The sequence below is a fragment of the Ciona robusta genome, chromosome 11 (genome assembly GCF_009617815.1).
Source record: "Ciona robusta chromosome 11, ASM961781v2".
Lineage (NCBI taxonomy): Eukaryota > Metazoa > Chordata > Ascidiacea > Phlebobranchia > Cionidae > Ciona > Ciona robusta.
In genome coordinates this window covers 784644-804264 of record NC_143245.1, presented here as the reverse complement: position 1 = coordinate 804264, position 19621 = coordinate 784644, and the positions used below count along the sequence as shown (strand labels likewise).

Below are 19621 nucleotides of genomic sequence, written 5' to 3'. Positions count from 1 at the left end.
TATTTATAACCTTTAAAAATGAACACAAATAAAACCTGAATGTGAATGTAACTTATTTTATCCTCACGTAGCCGGAAAACGTCATTCATTTTTTTTTATTTATGGCTGATAATTTAGACAACCCATTAGTGACCCCTGGGTTGGAGCAATTGCCGTTAAATGTCGTGCCCAAAAACACATACGCCCACAATGGTAGCAACGTCGGGCCTTGAACCCTTAACCTCTGGGTTACAGGCAGGCGCGCTAACCACTATACCATGGAACCTTATAGTTACAGTTTTGGTATTGGCATATATATATATACTTATATACAGAGAACGTTCATACAATATCTACTAAACCGTCCCACTATTACAAGGTAAAACAAACCAGTAATATTAAATAATATTACTCTCAATACACATGTAAATACGATTAACTAATGAAACTTAAAAAACAACTTGTAAACCGTATTATAGAAAATTGCGGGTTTAGCTGACAGCCTTTTTCTCAAGTAGTTTTTTTAGCACTGGCGTATTTTATCAACTCTTGTTTTGCTGCTAATTTTTTTCTTTTCGTTGTTTTATTTTAATTTCTTTTACATCCGCTATCGTATTCAAAGAGATAAATAAAATAATGTTATGTTTTCTTTCTTTCAGTTTAAAACCTCAATGATTTTCAGTTAAAAAGACGACGATTCGTACAGTTATCTGTCTGTCTTATTAATCTAACGACATTTGTAACGTTAATTAGTCACAATAATTACATCAAATGTTTAAATACATTACTAATGGTGTCACAGGCGTAACTAGCTATGATATTATGACGTAACCAGTTACTTTGAGGAGAAATGTTCGAACACGGCGTGACGAAATTTGATATTATATGTTGTCGGCATAGAAACGCAGTACCATCATCGCGTGATCGGCGATCTGTAGACAATGAAACGACAACAATTGGCTAAAACCAGGTTTACGCGACTAATGATCGCTAGAAAACACTGTTATGTTGTTATTGAATTAAACCTAAGAAACAAACAAACAAAGATATCTATAAATAGACACTGAATGAAATGTAACTTACAGTGCTAATCACGGCCTACTAGAGATATCTCTAGTAGGCCGTGTGCTAATTTACAAAATAAATAAATGTAATATGTTCTCTAAACACTCATATTGTTGAACGATTGATCTAGCACTCATATTGTTGAACGATTCTCGTTGCATCATAACAGAATACATTAAGTGCTACTAAATTGGCAGTAAAAACAAAAACAGAGTCCTTCTATTTGTGTACCATTAAGATATTTTGCCAAAAACTAGCATTATCAGTTTCATATTCTAATGCACAAGCCATAAGACAAAGCAACAAGTATTTTATATTTGAACAATAAAAGACACAAAAATAATTGGACCTATTTTATGACCTCTAGTCACTGTCTATTAATATTGTTTCTGATGCTGCAGAAATTTTGGCGACTTTAAATTTAGTTTCTGATTTTACTGAAACATCAGTATTTAGTTTACGTTTGTTTAATTTGGAGCTTTCTCCATTACATATATTTGGCTTTAGTGACTCCCCAGTTCCTTTTAATGCTTTGGTATAAACTTGGTCGTTAGTTTTCCCACCACTGACTGGCATATCCAGCATTACAGTAACAAGGCCATTAGTTAACATGGTTGCCATTGGCCCAGGCACAAGGTAGCTGATAGTTGAGTAAGGTGTGAAGTGAAAATCCTCTCTAAGTAATAAAAAATATAAATTTATTTGTCTCTTCGAAAACGATAGCAAAGAATTGAAGATCATGTTATTTAAAAAAAGAAGAAAAGGAAATCAGCAGTAAAACGACAGTCGTTAAAAGTTAAACCACACTATAGAGAAAAGTTGTTTATGGTTAAAAAGCGTGGCTGTTGCACCTATTCTCAAAGTAATACAAAACATAAATTTATTTAAACTGTTGCCGTTCTACATAGGCAAGGTTCTTTTTTACGAAACCAAATTAAAAAAACCAAATTAAAAAAAGCCACTAATGGAAGCCATGAATTAAAAAAAATAAAAAAATAAATAAAAAAAGCCATGAATGAAAGCTAAAAAAGCCATGAATGGAAGCAATTTTAAAAAAGTCAGTTAAAATTGATGATATAATACAGATAACAAAACTATCTTTATAAAAATATAGCACTTCAAAACATAGGTTCGCAAATAAATGCCAAAAGATTTGTTTTTGAAAACAAGTATAATCACCTTATATATTCCATATGTAACATATGCAGCAGGATTCTTTGTATTTCAGACGCCGTAAAGCTTTTTAAATCCAAACTTTTATTCTTCCCCCTCCCCGCTGCTGCCTCCACAACCTTTGAACCCGTTAACCTGTTTCCATCACCCTTGCTCTCGGCCAAACGGATTGTAGATATGAGGGATTGGCAAGCACTTGTGACATCACAGTTCTTATACTCTGAACACAATGGAAATAAATTTTAAAAGTTACAGAAAATATTTTATTAAGCTGCTGATTCTACAAAGCTGGATTTATTATTGTATTAAAAATTATATTTTTTCTGTATGGCTGACTATTTGGGCGACCCATTAGTAACCACTTGGGGCAATTGCCATCAGTTGTCTTGCCCAAGGATAGGTTTACATACAATGGCAGCATCGGACCCAACCACTATGCTACCAAGCTGCTCTTGTAGAGCAATTTTCGGAAAACCTGTAATGAAGCCTCACAACAAATACAATCCCACAAATGTTACGCATATTACACTTTAGCCACCCCATGTAAGCTAGACGTACTTACTGTGCATTCCAGCGCATGTGTCGCACATCTCATGGCAGCTTATAGAGGACCAAGCTTCACCAAAGTATGTTGATATTAAGTTGCGACGACAACTGGAAGAATAAATTTGAACAAAATTACTGTAAAACTTTGCAAAAACACAAATTTTGTTGTTGGGTCAAACCCTGATGAATGCTAAATGTAAACAAACAAGCAATAAAACATGCCTAAGGATTAATAGCTTAATTAGTAATTACCTTTTTACATCCAAACAATACTTAATCATTTGATTCAGATTGTCTAGTCCTGTTCGTTCCGTCATTACCATTGTGCTTTGTTTGAAAACATCGGTGAACCCGAAGTATAAAAGACACAAAGCAGGTGAACCATCTCTGCCTGCCCTGCCAGATTCCTGAGGTTGACACTCATGTTATAACTTGGCAGAGCATGAGGTGCATGAATGAATGTTATCTAACTTCTTTTTACTCGTATGGCGGCCAATGACAGTCGTTAAAACATGCGTGTTCTGTTCCATACACCTTGTGTCCGCTTATGAGTTACTAGTATGTAATTATTTATTCTTGTATGACGGGGCAACGACAGTCTATAACACGGGTGTTCTGTTCCATACACCTCGTGCCTGCTTATGAGTTACCATCAACTTTGTGAGAGATTGTTTTATCAAAGGGGGATTTTTTCATTTTTACTAGTAATTTGTTTAAACTCGGCAGCAAGCATGAGGTGCATTTACAATTTAACCCACCCAAACACACCTGATAATAGTTTTCCACACTTTTACTCATTAAATGATGAATAACAAAGCGAACGTTTGGTTTATCGATGCCCATCCCAAACGCAATGGTGGCGCAAATCACCTGGAAGTATGAAGTTCACAAATGACAAGATAGATGACAAATAGATGTAAAGTTGGAGTAAGTTTTACTAATTACCTAATTAAAAATACTTAAAGTCTGCCAAAAAAAAGAAGTCTGATGCACCCTGTTATTTTTGGGGGGTATCAAGTTAATATGCCAACTTGGGCTATGAGATCCAACTAATTTATGGAACTGTTATGGGACCTTCGATTTTATGAGGTAATGGGCCTCACTGTAGGACCTCACCCATATATAATAGAATATGCATATACAATGTTGGGGTAATGGGCCAACTATGGCGTGTCTCACTGTAGAACCTTACCCATGTAAGGTAGAAGACAAGTAAACAACACCAAGTTAAGTAGAATCTCCACCTGTATATTGTTATCACTCCACATATGGTGAACCTTTGTCTTGTCATCTGGTGTTAGTTGTGCGTGGTATTCCGATGACTTGATTCCTCGTTTGTTTAAACTAGAAGCAACTTCGGCGCAATTCTTACGTGAGAAGCAGTAAATTATACCTGTGGTTAAGAATATAACAAGTATGTGAGGTGTGTAAGCCTAAATCTCAGGTCCTATGGCGTGCCTCACTGTAGGAAAGAATGTACATATACAAAGTTAGAGCAATGGGCCAACTGTGGTCCAAATCTCAGGTCCTCTGACAAGAGAGACCTTACCCATATTAAACAGAATGAGGAACATACATACACACCTGGTTGGTTCTTAAAGTTGCTGTTTATAAGTTGAACAATATCCTTTATGACATCATCATTGGTATTTGGCTTTTCACGAACTTGATAAAACAAGTTGCGACGATCCAACGCGGTTTTAAAGACGAGCGCAAACGGGATGTTCAACATTTTCTTGGTGTCTTCTGTCACCTAATGGTAGAAATTAAAGGTGAAATATAAAAAAACTGAGTTGACATTGAAAAAGCAATCTATATGAAAACCCTGTAAATTATTTTAAATAAAGAAAAATTTAAATGATAAATATATAACGAAAAACAACCAATAGGTTGGAGCAGTTGCCACAAATGTTTTGCCCAATGCAAACACACCCACAATGGTAGCAACATTAGGACTTGAACCCAGTCTCCCCTGGTTACAACCACAGGGTCAGATTAAAGAGAAACCAACCAAATAAATATTAAAACAGTTGAAATATTCACCAACCTTATCTGTAGATGTAGCAGTTAGTCCAATTATTGGGGATTTAGGAAACTGGCGTTTCAGAATTCCAAGGATTTTGTAATCTGTAATTTTTAGAAATATAGTAGGGTGGGGGAAGATGGGACACGTATTTATACTATTTTCTTGCCCAATTTGGTAGTAAACAAGTACATTCAAAGAAATACAAAGCCATATTCTCACGACTCCCATAGACTGTGGTTAATTGTTCAAAACACAATCAGGATATTTAGATATTATGTACTAAAGGTGTTCCATCTTCCCCCACCCTACTTTATGACATCATAATATACTATATAAGTTGTTTAAATTTAGAATAATGGGCAAAATATTCAAAACCCCAGGTCCCCTGATGCGCCATACTGTAAAACTTAACTACCTGAGTGAGGTCTAGATGGTAGCACCATGAGTGTTGGGGTAATGGACCTACATCCAGGGTCTCATGTGTACCTCATTAAAGACCTAACCCTTATAGAATTGACTCTCTATTATTGAGTGTCTATAAACTACCTGAGTGAGATATAGATGGTAGCACCCTGGGTGTTGTAGTAACCCACCTACATTGTAGGCCTTATGGCTGCCTCACCCATTTTGCCACAATTGTTTTCTTTAGTATTACATTGGGTAATAATATGCCTACACATGACATGCCTCGTGATTTCACCCATATATAAAATACAGAATAGAAATGCTATGTCCTAAACCTAACATGGAAACAATATATACACCTGGTCGGAAATCATTTCCCCACTGACTCGCACAGTGAACTTCATCAATCGCAATTCGATTCAAATTCCCGGCTTTATAACATTTCTCAAGCTGTAATAGAAATCCGATTTCAAAGGAAAAAAGCAAATGTTTATGATTTAAAGGCCATATTAATTTTTTAGGGATTATGTTATAATATTGTTATATATACTTTTATATACAGTCTAGTTGGTTATTTGAGTCAGAAATAGACATGCATGTTAAGTGAAATTAAAGCCCTTCTACCATTGTGAGCGTATATGTTATTAGGCAGGCACGTAAGCAAGTATGAGGTGTATGAAACAGAACACATGTGTTGTAACGACTGTCATTGCCCGAATAAATTACACCCATTCATTCACCTGTGCCATGAATCTTTTACTTTTTGATATTTTTTCAGGTGTAACGTAAAGGAGACGAAAAGATGGTGATTGTGATGTCATAGACTGGTGGACATGCTTTACTTCATCCTAAAATAAAAACAGACATTTAATGAAAATACTGAGAATATAAAACATTGACAAGTAAAAAAAATACAAAATAATAAAGTATGAACAACATTGCACAAGCCATTAAAGCAAGTTCCATTTTCTAAATCAATTTCTGTAATCAAATTACAATTTTCTATGTTATTGTGTGTTTACCTTGGTTGAAGCAGCGTTCAACAACTTTGCTTCAATCCCAAACTTATTTAAACTTATTATTTGGTCTTCCATTAAAGACACAAGTGGTGAGATAACTACAGTGATACCTGTGGATAGGATGCATGTAAATCAATAGGATGCAAAACACTTGTAATGCTTTGAGTATTGATTAAGGCGCTTAAATTCCAGGTCCTCGACAGGGAAAAGTTACCATGTATGTAACTTTATGGGTGACTGCCTTGCTTTTATTGAATGTTTTACAATTTCAAACACATGAGCGACCACTGGGTTGAAGAAACATTAAGTGTCTTCAGTCTTGCCTAAGGACACAAACGCCCACACAATAATAGCAGTGTCAAGCTTTAACCCTGTAACTTGTGGTGCTCTAACCCCAGTGTAATAATGAGTATATTATACTTTATATTATTAGATGTAATTCAGTAGCATTGAGCCTTCAAGTCTGTAACCCCCGGTTTCAAGATGAGTGTTCTACCCACACACATCCAGTGCATTACATAACCAGTTTCCAACCTTCCCACCTTTTCCCACAAGAGCAGGAAGTTGATAAGTGAGACTCTTCCCTCCTCCAGTGGACATAATGAGGATGACATCGCGACCACTCAACGTTGCATTAATCGCTTCTAGTTGCTTCGAACGAAAGTCATCCATGCGGAAAGTAGATTTGAGGATTGAACGAACGGATTTGCTCCATGGGAAATCTGGGTTAAGTAAAGGGAATGCTGTAGAATTTAGGTATGGTGGTTTCAACACATGTGTGTCTATATACTTGTATGTTGTATCGTTTGGAAAATTTTAACTGATGTATATGGCTCTGTGTTTACTAGGACCATTTACTTAGAGTATCAAAACCTATTTCACACAAATACACACCCATGTTAAGCATATATGCATATGTTAGTTGTACAAATAAATTATAAATTCATATCTTTGGTTAGTAATAGTAAGCGTAACTCTGCCAATATTTTCTTCATTTTTACCATATATGCAAATATTAAACAACCTTCCGAACTCCAGTTTGTTACTTCTTCATCTTTGCTTGATGAACAACTTCTTCTTCTGTTGATTTCTGATTCGAGCTGAGACTTTCGTTCCTGTAGATTTTCCTGCTTGTGCAGCAATGCTTGTAACTCGGTTTGTATTTTGTTGAGACAGGCTGTTACTTGGGACAACTCAGTGTCTAAGTCTGGAACATCAAAAATACGTTAAGTTACACACGTGGTAACCCATAAGTTGACAAGAGGTATATGAAACAGAACACTTATGTTATAACGACTGTCGTTACCCCACCATGCGAGGATAAATAAATAAGTTACGTACGTGGTAACTTGTAAGCGGGCACGAGGTTTATGAAACAAAACACCCACGTTAAGGTGGCTGTACACAGTATCCGGAATTCGTCGGTTTTGTCTGTTTTGTCCGGATTTCGCTGCCGCATGCGGAACTCGGTAATGGGTTTGCATACGACTTCGCAAGCGAATTCGCATGCCGGATACTGTGTACAGCCACCTTTAGAACGACTGTCTACATTTATGTTGTAAACGATGCAGTCACTTACCTTTCAGAGTGGCCATCCTATACACGTCGCATTCGTTCTATGTTTCGTGTACTTTCATTTAAACATTTTAACAATACAATAATTTCATACACATGTATTCGTAGCTTCCCCTGGTGATTCCCCGAAATCGTGCCACATTTAAATGGAAATCATATGAGTGAAGTTCTAGTGCAAGACATTAGATCTGCTAGTTTAAAAGCCAGAACTGGCCCATCACCCAACCTTCTTAAAAGATACATTAAGCATAACTTTACAGGGTAATCACGAATTGGCAAATTACGTATCTATATGACCACTTACGTGCTTAATAAGGAGTCCGGGCTTGCAGACTCTGTTTGCGCGTCAATAGTTGTTTAATTGTTGTCTTTGGATTAATTTGTTACGGTTAATTAGGTCAAGTGTACAGTCGTAGTTTATTCTTATTATAGTTTACTCGTTTAAGTTATATATATTGCTGACCGAAACAGCATCGGGACGATTCTGTACAGTGATGTCTACAGTAGCAACGTGCTGTATAAATGTGCCTACGACTGAAGGCAAGCGCGTTAACCATGGTATCGGAATTTGCGAATGACGCGTTCTTTATATTTAGGCAACTGTTCGGCAAAGGTTTATGAGACAACTTTTCATTCTATTTTCACATCTCATTTGGTAGTAAACAAAGAACGTTCGAAGAATTATAAAACTGTATCCTCCTGACCCCATAGACCGTTGTTAATTGTTTAAAACACGAACAAAATATTTGGATATTGTGTGCTAAAGGTGTCCTGTCTTACCCCACAGTCTACAGCAAACCATCCATGCACTATTACTATAGTAACCACTATAGTTTGTGTAACGACTTGGATATAATATGGAGACCGCTTCATTCATAGGCTTGCTCATAAAATCACTCGCAGCTGTAGGAATGTCTTCCCGCCGAAGCCGGCCCTCCATCGCTGACAAAGCACAGACGCAGCAGGACGTCGTAACACAATGCCTGACATAGTTAGATAACCGATATCGGCTGCAAAGCAAGATAATGGTAACGAAATCTAACCAGCAAACTGTACGAGTTAATCGCTTTGGCAAAGACGTTGCGTGTTGAATATATGCGAGTAGTGCGTTTGATGTTATTGTAGATTCGAGCCTTTATCTAAAGTTCAAGTCATTTTTCGGCAGGTGAACTATCTTAGTAATTTAGAATACAAAAAAAACACATATTTCATATAAAGTTAGGATGTAGAAATGTTGCTGTCATAAACTATTTTGACAATGCATGACGGACCCAACGTTTTGATGTCGTTTGCAGGTGATCTTCTTTATGCCGTAAGTCTTTTGTTTAAACGTTTCGCAATACGTGAGAGTACAGATTTGCGTCAGGCGTGTGGATACAGGTTTAGGGTATTGCATGTCATTCTTACGACAGAAAATACCTATTTATTGATTAAAGTAATATTTATTTTTTAGAATAGTTAAACAATTCCTAACTTACATCTTTGTGACGTCATAATACGCAAGTATTCTCGACCGTGAGACAATCGTTTTCACTTTATTTTGATGATAAATCCTTGGTTTGGTTGTAAGCCGCTTTCCCAGAAGTATGTTTGTCGGTTTGTAGCCTGGGGGTTTATAACTATGAGTCGGTGATGGTTCTTTGTATCGAATTAAACTGGTAAGAGGCAACATATCGCAACTTTAGCTGTAATTTGTGGTGTCGAATTACGTTTTATTTTATCTTTTATTCTATATGGGGGTCTTATGGCGAGGCATGTCATGGGACCTGGGATTTTTTAGGAAAATTTAAAGTTTTCAAAATTAGGGAATTTTTTAAGTCTTATGCAATTTCTGGTTAAAAAATTGTTTAAAAAAAGTGTCTCAAAATTCGTATAATTTCCAGGAAAATAGCTGAATAATTGATAAAAGCAATGTCAGCGTAAATGCGCGAACTTATATATCATATGATATACGTTGAATACATGGTGTAACTCCTAAACGGGAAATGAAATTGTTGAATATTTCCATTGCAATTATGTAGCTGTTTATAAACTCCGCTCTGATTGGTCGGGAGTATGATGACGTCATATATTCTTTTCTCCTCACTGCTTTATACCAAATATGGCTTGTTTCGATTTATCATTAAATATTAAAACTTGATTGGCTGTAAGCTTCTTCGTCACTGACGCATGATATGTTACGTCATCGTAGTCATTTTCAATCGCATTGTGTCGTAATGTGACGAAATTTTTAAACCGACAGATTTGGGGTGATATGTAAAACTGTAAATTTTTGTAAATCACGACATAATATCAAAGTTTTAAATTAACTAATTAGGTCAACAATTATTTCTGGGTCAGATTCCCGATTTAATGGGATTCAAATTTACTATAATAGTTCCATTAGTGGTTTGCGACTGTCAACATGTTTATGCAATGTCACCGCGAGGTCTGGAGGTCTTTGGTGAAATTTCCAAAATTTTATCTATGACGTCATTAAAACAGCGCGATCAGATGACGTCATAGTTGCGCTTTCTTATCATGAGAGGGCGGGAGGCGCGAGTGAAAAAAGAAGGCGCCAATTTAGCTTCAAACCTGGAGGACGGTTGCACCCCCCGGCGGTGGCGGCTCGCTGTGTTATAAGGTTGTTTGGCTTTGAAAATCGAAAAGTAACTCACGCTGCGTGGAAGCGCATAGGAGACGATTGAATTGGCGAGAAGCCGCCGCCGTGATCAGCGCTTTTTAGAATGAGTCGTCGCATGTGCAAGGTACACAAGCAAACACAACAGCTCGATATTGAAGTGGCTTTTGTTGCGACAAGCAGTTAGTCAGGATGTTGGTATTGCTGGATATGGGAGTGTAGTGCACAGGTGGTCTAGATGATTGTATTGGAACTACTAAGGTTTGAATATTCATTAAAACTGATTTGTTGAATTCTTAAACTCAATCTTTGTTTTGAGAATATTTATAATTAGGTTTGAATTTAAACAATATTTTTAAAAAGCGGATCTTTAGTTTAATCTGGAAGGCAATTCAATCTTTACGTTGTATAATGATTTAAGCCTGTTAAAAAATCGCTGTCTAGTTTACTACCAAATGAGGAAAGAAAATGGTATGAAAAGGTGTCCCATTTTTCCCCACCTTACTATCATAATTGTTCTATCGTTTTATTATAATGGTGTGACTCTGGCTACAGTTTAAATTAAGAGGCCTTGCTTTAATTCGAGGATATTTGTCTTAAAATGATTAAAGTTACGATTTCAGCACATAGTTTCGCTCGTATTAATACAATTAGTGCCGTTGTAGTATTTTAATTACTTCTTGAAGTTTAGTAATTTGGTGCCTGTCAGTGATAGGAACGTTAAGGAATACGTGACCGTTTATAATTACTAGCATTGTATATGTTCTTGTATGGTGTGGTGAAACCAGCTGAAATTGCTTTTCCAGCCCACTTATTAATCGGCATCGTAAGCGGGCAATTATTCGTCTCGTAAACTGTGGGCTTGTGAGAACGAAGTTTGAAACGTCGCCCGGGGCGTACGAGAATTGTAGAGTTAAGTTTCGTAGTTGAAAGTTAGCGTTTTATTGGCAATGTACGGGAATTTGGAGGTTGTAGTATATCATCTAGCATGAATGATATTCTGCGTGATTGTGTTTCTCGTGAAACTAGTTGTTTGTGTTAGTAATGTAAAAAGTGCATAACTATACATGTTGTATCTGGTATTACTTTGACTGTTGTATAATATGTGTTGTGACTTTGTTTTACAATTTGCAACTAAACCGCTAGAGAGTGTTAAAAATCGTACAAAAGTTTGATGTACTTTAACTGCTAATTATATATATACCGGTTTAATAAATTAAATCTTTATTTTGCAATCATTAAGGAGTTATTTTCGTCTCTGGCTAATTTCAATTTGGGAGTAACTTAAAAGATATTAAACATTTTATCTTTGCGGTTATTTCCATTACGTATGCAAATTACGTCAGCGATTTAAATTCCGGTGTTATTGTTACGTTGACTTTCGTTTCTTTGTTTCGTCATACGGGCTTTTCTCATGCGCATGACGTCATTGAATTAGTTTCGTGCCTCCCTCTTATAATGAGACGGTCTGCTTTTAACGTCGAAGGGCGCGGTCGGTTACATAAAGCAAGGTACTGATAGATTTATCGTGTGCGTTTGACAGCAAACCAGATCGCTGGCTATTTAAATCAATACTATAAGGAAATAAACACAAATTAGTTGTTTTCGGTTTCTGTTGCTACCAGGCATAATTTATTTCAAGAACAGAGCATTTCCTATAACTAACATGTTTTATTAAAACCGACGTTTCGGTATTCTACCTTCATCGTTTTTCGACTTCATGGTTAAATGATGGCTAAACAAAATATAGGTTTATTTATCCTAAAATATCAGTTTTGAAGAGTCAGTTACTAATCCGTTGGTCAATTAAGTTATTAGAAGTCAAGAAAAGATAACTCAGATAATTATGACGTCAGAACTAGTAATTACGTGCCCATTTCTAGCAGTATACTTAATTAAAAGTAACTTGTTTTATAATTAATAATATCGAAACTAAATGAATAATTAATCGCAATTAAAGTGTATTAATGTGTAGAACTAGTTCTAATTTCGGAAAAAATTGTTCAAAGAACGTTATTAATGTTTTATTTAATATCTGATATTTTGAATTTTAATATTTTTTCAACGTATTGCGGAATTGGCCAACTCAGGCCTAAGTCGAAGGTTCCAAGACGTAACTGTAGAAGCTTACTTATTATGGAATAGAATATCAAAAATACAATTTTAAAACGACGAATTAACCCAAATTATTCCAATTAACCGTGTCTGTGATCTTTTGCAGATAATCTGTGATTAAGTTAATTTAAACTAAGCTGATACAGAATGGGTAGCGCTGCTATTGAAGTCACTTCTCTTATATTGTTTACTATTGGGACGATCCTAGGGGTTGTTAGCGTTGCAATTCCTTATTGGAAGAAGAATGATCCGGAAGATACGATCCGGGACAGTATCGTCAGGGTAAGAACTAAGAAATTTTGATATTCAACAAGTTAGGAATCCCCTTTAAACACAACATAATTGTAAAGTGCTTTTAATAAAGCTTTAAATCTACAAGAGATATGTTTAGTAGGTTGGGGTTAGATGGTTAATGTTGAAACAACAAACATAAAATGGTCTATGGTTTCATTTTCTTTTATTGTTCTATTTAATGATAAACAAAGAATACTTGCATAGTTGTATAATATAGCTGTATCCAGATTACCCCAATGATGATATGTGCCTATTTATTACAACCAAGCTCTCTTGTTTTCTATTTACTTGATCGACGTCCTCCTGTGTAACTGATAAATAATTTAAAGTCAAAACCTGCAGAAACACGTGACTTCTCTCCCACAATACAAACAAATTCTCCTGTTGCATAATAATAATAAACAATAATTAAAAACCGATCCTGTGGGCGCCTTTATGTAACCTAAATCATAAATTGTTGATTGACCTCTTCATATGAATGTATAGTAGGGTGGGGTAGAATGGTAGATGGTCTTGTTTTCATTTTAAACAAACCGTATTTACAGAGCTATATAACCGCGACCTCGCAACTTTAAAAAACACGTTGGTAATTGTTAAAACACGATCAGGAAATGTGAATTCAGAGGGCTAACGTCCCATTTTCCCCCACATTACTATATGGGTTAATATGTGCAAGCGTTTCCCATCGTATCCCACAGTACTATACCTTCATGATTGCATGTATCTTATTATCCACACTTGTATATTTACAGCACGAAGGGTTATGGATCAAGTGCCAAACCTTTAACACTGGTAACTGGGATTGCGATGATTTCAACAGATTCTTCCTCGGCCTCCCAACCGAACTCCAAGCAGGTGAGGTTTAGCATCAAATATCCGCAACACGTAACAGCATTGGGTTATTTTGGATCTGTTTTTAGTAAAATAGCTCTAACACATGAATTATAAAATAGCTCATGGACTTAGAGTGGGGCTAAGTAGGATAATTTGTTGCTTGTTTTAGTGAACCGGTAATGTCACAATTATTGCGACATATGAGATAATAATGTAGTTAATAGCTTTGGGCAATAAATCTTAATACAAGCGCGATATATTTCATTAAAGATCGAATAATTCTATGTAACTTATTTATCCTCTCGTGGCAGGGTAATGACAGTCGTTATACCACGGGTGTCTGTTTCATGCACCTCGTGCCCGCTTACGAGTTACCACGTGTGTAACCTTGTGGGTGATTGTTCTTCTGCATTACTAACAATTTGAACAACCCAATAGTGACCGTTGGGCAGAAGCATTCAAAAAAGCGTACCCATATTGGTAGTCGCATCGAGTCTGGTATCGTTTGGTTACGGCGCCTCACCGCTGTACCATGATGTAGTTAAATTACCAAAGAACTTGTTCGTTTCTTTAACATTGCATCCCTTCCAGCCCGTGGATTCGGCATCACATCAATCGTGTTCGGTATTCTAGCCATCATCGCTATGGTGTTGGGAATGGACTCTCTTCCATGCGGTGGCGACGTTAAGGGCTTAAAGGTAAGATGGCTCTGTTTGTGTGTTAATTGGTGGAGTACCTGCTGTAGGACCTGGGGTTTAGGCACATTACCCCAACATTGTATATGCACAATCTATTCTATATGGTTGAAGTCCCATAGTGAGGCATGCCATGGGGCCTGAGATACAGGCCAGAGTAGGTCCATCACCCCAACATTGTATATGCACATTCTATTCTATATGGGTGAGGTCCTACAGTGAGGCATGACATGGGACCTGGGGTTTAGGCCAGAGTTGGCCCATTAGCCCAACATTGTATATGCACATTCTATTCTATATGGTTGAAGTCCCATAGTGAGGCATGCCATGGGACCTGGGATTTAGGCCAAAGTTTGCTCATTACCCCCAACATTGTATATGCACATTCTATTCTATATGGGTGAGGCCCTACAGTGAGGCATGCCATAAATTTTGTAAATTTCTGTTATTAAGTTAAACTTTCTAAACGGTTAGCTTATACATATGCTTCTAACATAGTATCGTCTTTTTACCCCTAAATTACAACTGAAACAAAATAAACAGTTATTACGTCACACAGAAACGTGTTCGATTAATCGGGGGGTCGATTGGGTTTCTATCCGGTCTTCTCTTGATTGCAGCCGTTTCCTGGTATGCTAATGACATCAGGATTGCCCACGAATTCGCCAGCCAACAGCTGCTACTCAACTCAAGCACAACAATTACAAGGTAAATTGGTTGGCTGAGCGGTTAAAGCATATGAGCGTTTTAGCTGTTCAAATTGTCTGTCATGGATAAAAAAGATATAAAAAAAACACAATATAAGTCACCCACAAAGTAATGTACTTCGCAACTCGTAAGCGAGCACGGGATGTGTGAAACAGAACATCATCCGTGTTATAACGACTGTCCTTTTCAGACCACGCAAGGATAAAATAAGTTACATTAATTCATTCAACTATTTTTACAGATACATTTTCGGAGAAGCTCTTTTCATCGGCTGGATCGCAGGTGCTTTGTTGGTGTTGGGTGGAATCCTTGCTATGTGTACAGGATGTGGCGGAGAATCGTACGACGATGCTCCAAGGAACTACGTGTACAGGCCACCAAAATCTGCCGGAAACAGTCAAGAATATGTCTAGTCGTTTTTAGCACAGTACAACAGAGAACTAAAAACCAAAAACCAACAAAGCGCTCGGCGGGGCGCATGACGCACATACCGGCTCTTTATGGTACATTTTAAAACTTTTTTATCGTTAAGCTGCTACTTCCCAATAATTGCCCGTCTCTTGCTCTTTTATGCACAAATTCTTAGCCCAAGGGGACGTCTCGAAAATTTCAGGGACCGTCTCCTTTTTTTAGCTTGGTTTTATAAAATTTCTATGCGCCATAAGTTTTGAAACAAAAGGCGATTGACATTTTTTGTGCCGGAGGAAACGTACTTTGTAAAATTCTGTAAATAAACGCAACGACATGAATAGAAAGCGCTGTTTTTTTCCGAGGTTTAATTTCGGTGTCTATCTTAAGCTGCGGTACCATATATTACGTCATTAAAATATATCTAGCAGGGTGAGGGAAGATGGGACGCCTTTTTATTCTGTATTCCTGTCGTATTTGGTTGTAAACAAAGAATTAAAAAACGTATTCCCACAACTTCCATAGACCGTTGGCAATTGCTTAAAATACAATCAGGAAATTGGATATTCTGAGCTAAATGTGTGCCATCTTCCCCCACAGTAATATATACGCGGGGAATATAGGGCAACAAAAGGTCAACTTATTTTTAAATCCTGTTTTGAAGGTTTTTTTCGATAAAGTAATAGTTTAGTCAACCACCGTCTTCCGATACTTTCTGAAATGTATTAGACATGTCATTCTCATACAACATACAGTGTTTTGTATTCAATAAACATCGAGTATATTACCATAGGGTAAGATAGATACCATTAACACATCATATCCCACATTTCCCAATCGTGTTTTCAACCATTTTACCCCGACCTGCTACACATCATTTTAATTTGACAAAAGTGGGACAACACCTGTGTACCAGGTGTCTTGGTTTCAATTAAATACAGTCAGTGTTGCGGATACTATGCGTGTTGACCATAAGCTGTTTTAAGCCTTATTTAGTGACCAGCGCGTTGCAGGCTTTTAGAAATATTAATCCTTGGGAATCAATAGAAATCAATAACGCCATCCAGATAGCTGTATACATGTTCAGTAGATGCATGAGATTTGAATGCATTATGTTTTCTATACAAAGAATATTTTATAGTCGAATGCTAAACAGTGGAAGACGGGTAAATATGATGCAAATATTAGTTTTCCCCAAAATTAACATGTTTTTGCGAGATAGTAAATTTTATAACTTGTGTAATTCATAATTTTATAAGCTAAAGTAACGGACCATAAATGTAGCAAAGTAGATTTACCAAATTATAAACTAAAGCAAGCGTAAAATATTCCAAAGTTTTCTATAAAGTAAAAATCAAACTGTTTTTAAAATATATTCAGTCGTTTTTGAAAAAGTTAAAACTAACGAAAGCAGGATCATATTCAAGCATACACGATAGACAGACATGCGGTTTCCATAACATGTTGTAACATTGAACATAAGTTGAAGTTCATAACAATTTCAAGTACAATGTATGGAGTCTGGTTGTATAAGCACCATTGATAGTTTGCTACTTTGATTATAACATGGTCATGTTACATATGAGTTGGTACGAACACAGCGGGTGTTCGTGGTGGTAGTGAAGTTAAACTATGTTAGTTTGAAGGCAGGTTGTGTTTACTGAGTTAGGAGCATCTTTATAACGTTTAAACTTAAAAGGTAAACCAAAGTCCTTAAATATTAGGGGTCATTTTGTTTAAATAAACACAGATAACATAATTGAGTCTTTACATTCTACCGTTTAATTTCCGTTGTCAAAAGATCGTAAATACGTTTGAAAGATAAAACCAGTTGTAGAGATAAAGCAGTGGTACCCGTATTGTTATTAATTTTTCTTTAAGGTTATTTAGCTAATAAAAGGTTAATGGTGTTTAAATATAACGATGTTATGCTTGTAGATTTGTTTATAATATATAGTTTTTCATGTAAAGTGTTTTAGTTGGAAAGTCTGGTGTTCATATAGTGGGGAAGATGGAACACCTTTAGCACATATTATCCAAATATCCTGATCAAGTTTTGAACAAATAACAACGGTCTATGGTAGTCGTGAGGATACGGTTTTAATTCTTTAAATGTTCTTTGTTTTCTACCAAATGGAACGAGAAAATAGAATGAAAGGTGTCCCACCTTCCCCCACCCTACTATATATTAATAAAGTAGGTTAGCAATATACTTTGTGTGGATGATAAAACAACAACATGTTTTGTTGTGTTGGTGTATGAGTTGCTAAAACAACCAAGTTACGTTGAGTTGGTTCAGCGATTAACATAACGCTATCGTGGTGGACAGTGTATGGCTTGCCTCTTAACTAAAGTATTCTGGGATCGAAGCTCGATGATGCTACTGATGGTGTGTGTCTTCGGAAAAGTCATTTTATGCTAATTGCATCAACCCAGTGGTCACTAATGAATTGTTTGGCCAATACACGCGTGTGTACTGCAATGTGTAGGGTAGTGTATTGGGAGATGGGACACCTTTTTATATTTTCTTGTCTCATTTGGTAGTAAGCAAAGAAAATTTAAAGAATTATAAAACCGTATCCTCACGACTTCAATAGACCATTGTTAATTGATTAAAACACGATCAGGATATTTGGATATTTGTGTAGGTGTCCCATCTTTCCCCACCCTACTATATATACCGTTCCCTATTGGAATACAATGAGGCGTTGTTAGCAGCGAAACTTCATCAAGTGCTTGTAGTTCTTATAAGGTTCCGTGTATTTGTGGCGAACTGAGACAGTTTTAACGAAAGACGAAGCGGAGAAGATCGCCTCGCTCGTAAATTCACCGAATTTCAAACGTTGGGAGTGCGAGATACAATTATTGACAGGGCTTTCACTTGGCTGTATGAGATTGCGAAATGAAATTAGTTTTAAAGGAATTCGCCCATGCAGCGCCACAGTGGCTTTAGTTAATACCTTGCGTGGTAGAATTTAAACTCCCTGTTTATATAGATTTTGCTATTTCGAAATATCACAACAACAAATTATGCCTTGAGCAACAAGTTTTTGTTTTTATTCCACTCTTTTCGTTTGTGGTGACAAAGAAATATTCTGCTTAGAAATGGTGCAAATGCACAACAATTTTAAACCTCGAAAAATACTTTATTAAAACTAATGAGATTTTGAAGACAGCATCATATTAGGCTTTCTCGAAATATGGTTTTATAGTAGGGTGGGGCAAGACGGAACATCCTTGGTTGTAAACAAAGAACATTCAAAAATTATAAAACCGTATTCTTACGACTCCCATAGACTGTTGTTAATTGTTAAAAATAAGATCAGGATATTTCGATATTATGTGCTAAAGATGTCCCATCTTCCCCAACGGTACTACATAAAAATATGCGCATGGCCGTATACTGAAACAGCTTGCCTCCGACACAGCAGTACACCTCTTATCTTCGCTTATCAAATTTTCATGCGCTGTACATGAAGCATGGTCACGTGGTTGCATATTGCCTTAAGTAGTATGTCCCTGTATGACATCACAGTCGGTTGTGTTTTGTTTGGACTTGGGCAGGTATACGCCTGGAGCGCCAAGTTAGCTTATTCAACTTGCGCGGTCACTTTATGTATTAAAGTAAGTTATATATTAGTCACCCCTGTTTAACTAGAAGCGCTGTTAACGTTGATAAACTTGAATTAAGTTGAGATTTCCCAGAACTCTGGGTAAAAGGCCAAGTTCAGAGTTAGCTGTTCACTATTCAAGTTTAAACTGTAACATGGTAGGTCTAAATATTTTACCGTTTATGTAAAACGTGACAAAAAAAAACTTGTTTGAAAATCGCTACTAGGTTTATTTTTAATTGTGGAAGTATGTCATGAAGGTTTATCGAACATTTAGGTTTTTCTCCGGTTTGTTCAAAACATCCAAAAACCGCTGAAAATGTTTTCGCATTAACCATATATATATCTGTTTGCGTTTATTTCAACTGTACGTCTGAAGTCTTTATAAAAAATAAACACTTTAAAAAAATTTAATTTTATTAAAACCTACGTAACTTTGTTTTTGTAAAGTAACTTAAATTAAATGACTTTCTCCTTGAATTTAAAAACGATGGTTTCTGTTTTTGCTCGAAAATAACATCCTTGTAAGAGACACGTGATATTGGTAT

At 36.4% G+C, this 19621-nt stretch overlaps 2 protein-coding genes and 1 long non-coding RNA gene across 3 annotated transcripts; 1 reads left to right on the top strand and 2 right to left on the bottom strand.

Annotated features, from left to right (window-relative positions):
• Window positions 1-1130: 1130 nt before the first annotated feature.
• On the bottom strand, window positions 1131-8358 carry LOC149727577 (ATP-dependent DNA helicase Q1-like). The gene is made up of 14 exons (XM_089888454.1): window positions 7793-8358; window positions 7238-7420; window positions 6756-6935; window positions 6217-6323; window positions 5935-6042; window positions 5554-5644; window positions 4811-4890; window positions 4348-4516; window positions 4008-4156; window positions 3532-3633; window positions 3016-3170; window positions 2780-2871; window positions 2224-2437; window positions 1131-1720 (listed from the first exon to the last, which is right to left on the bottom strand). The coding sequence occupies exons 1-14, from the start codon at window positions 7806-7808 to the stop codon at window positions 1408-1410; spliced, it is 1959 nt and encodes a 652-aa protein (XP_089744580.1). The 5' UTR covers window positions 7809-8358; the 3' UTR covers window positions 1131-1407.
• A 4250-nt stretch (window positions 8359-12608) lies between these two features.
• LOC149727575 (claudin-1-like) lies at window positions 12609-15809 on the top strand. Its single transcript, XM_089888467.1, has 5 exons — window positions 12609-12805; window positions 13570-13672; window positions 14243-14349; window positions 14906-15054; window positions 15296-15809. Exons 1-5 carry the CDS (start codon window positions 12671-12673, stop codon window positions 15465-15467), a joined length of 666 nt encoding a protein of 221 aa, XP_089744593.1. The 5' UTR covers window positions 12609-12670; the 3' UTR covers window positions 15468-15809.
• On the bottom strand, window positions 14257-14882 carry LOC149727576 (uncharacterized). The gene is made up of 2 exons (XR_016386031.1): window positions 14681-14882; window positions 14257-14486 (listed from the first exon to the last, which is right to left on the bottom strand). It is a non-coding gene; the product is annotated as an uncharacterized LOC149727576 (long non-coding RNA).
• Window positions 15810-19621: the final 3812 nt, after the last annotated feature.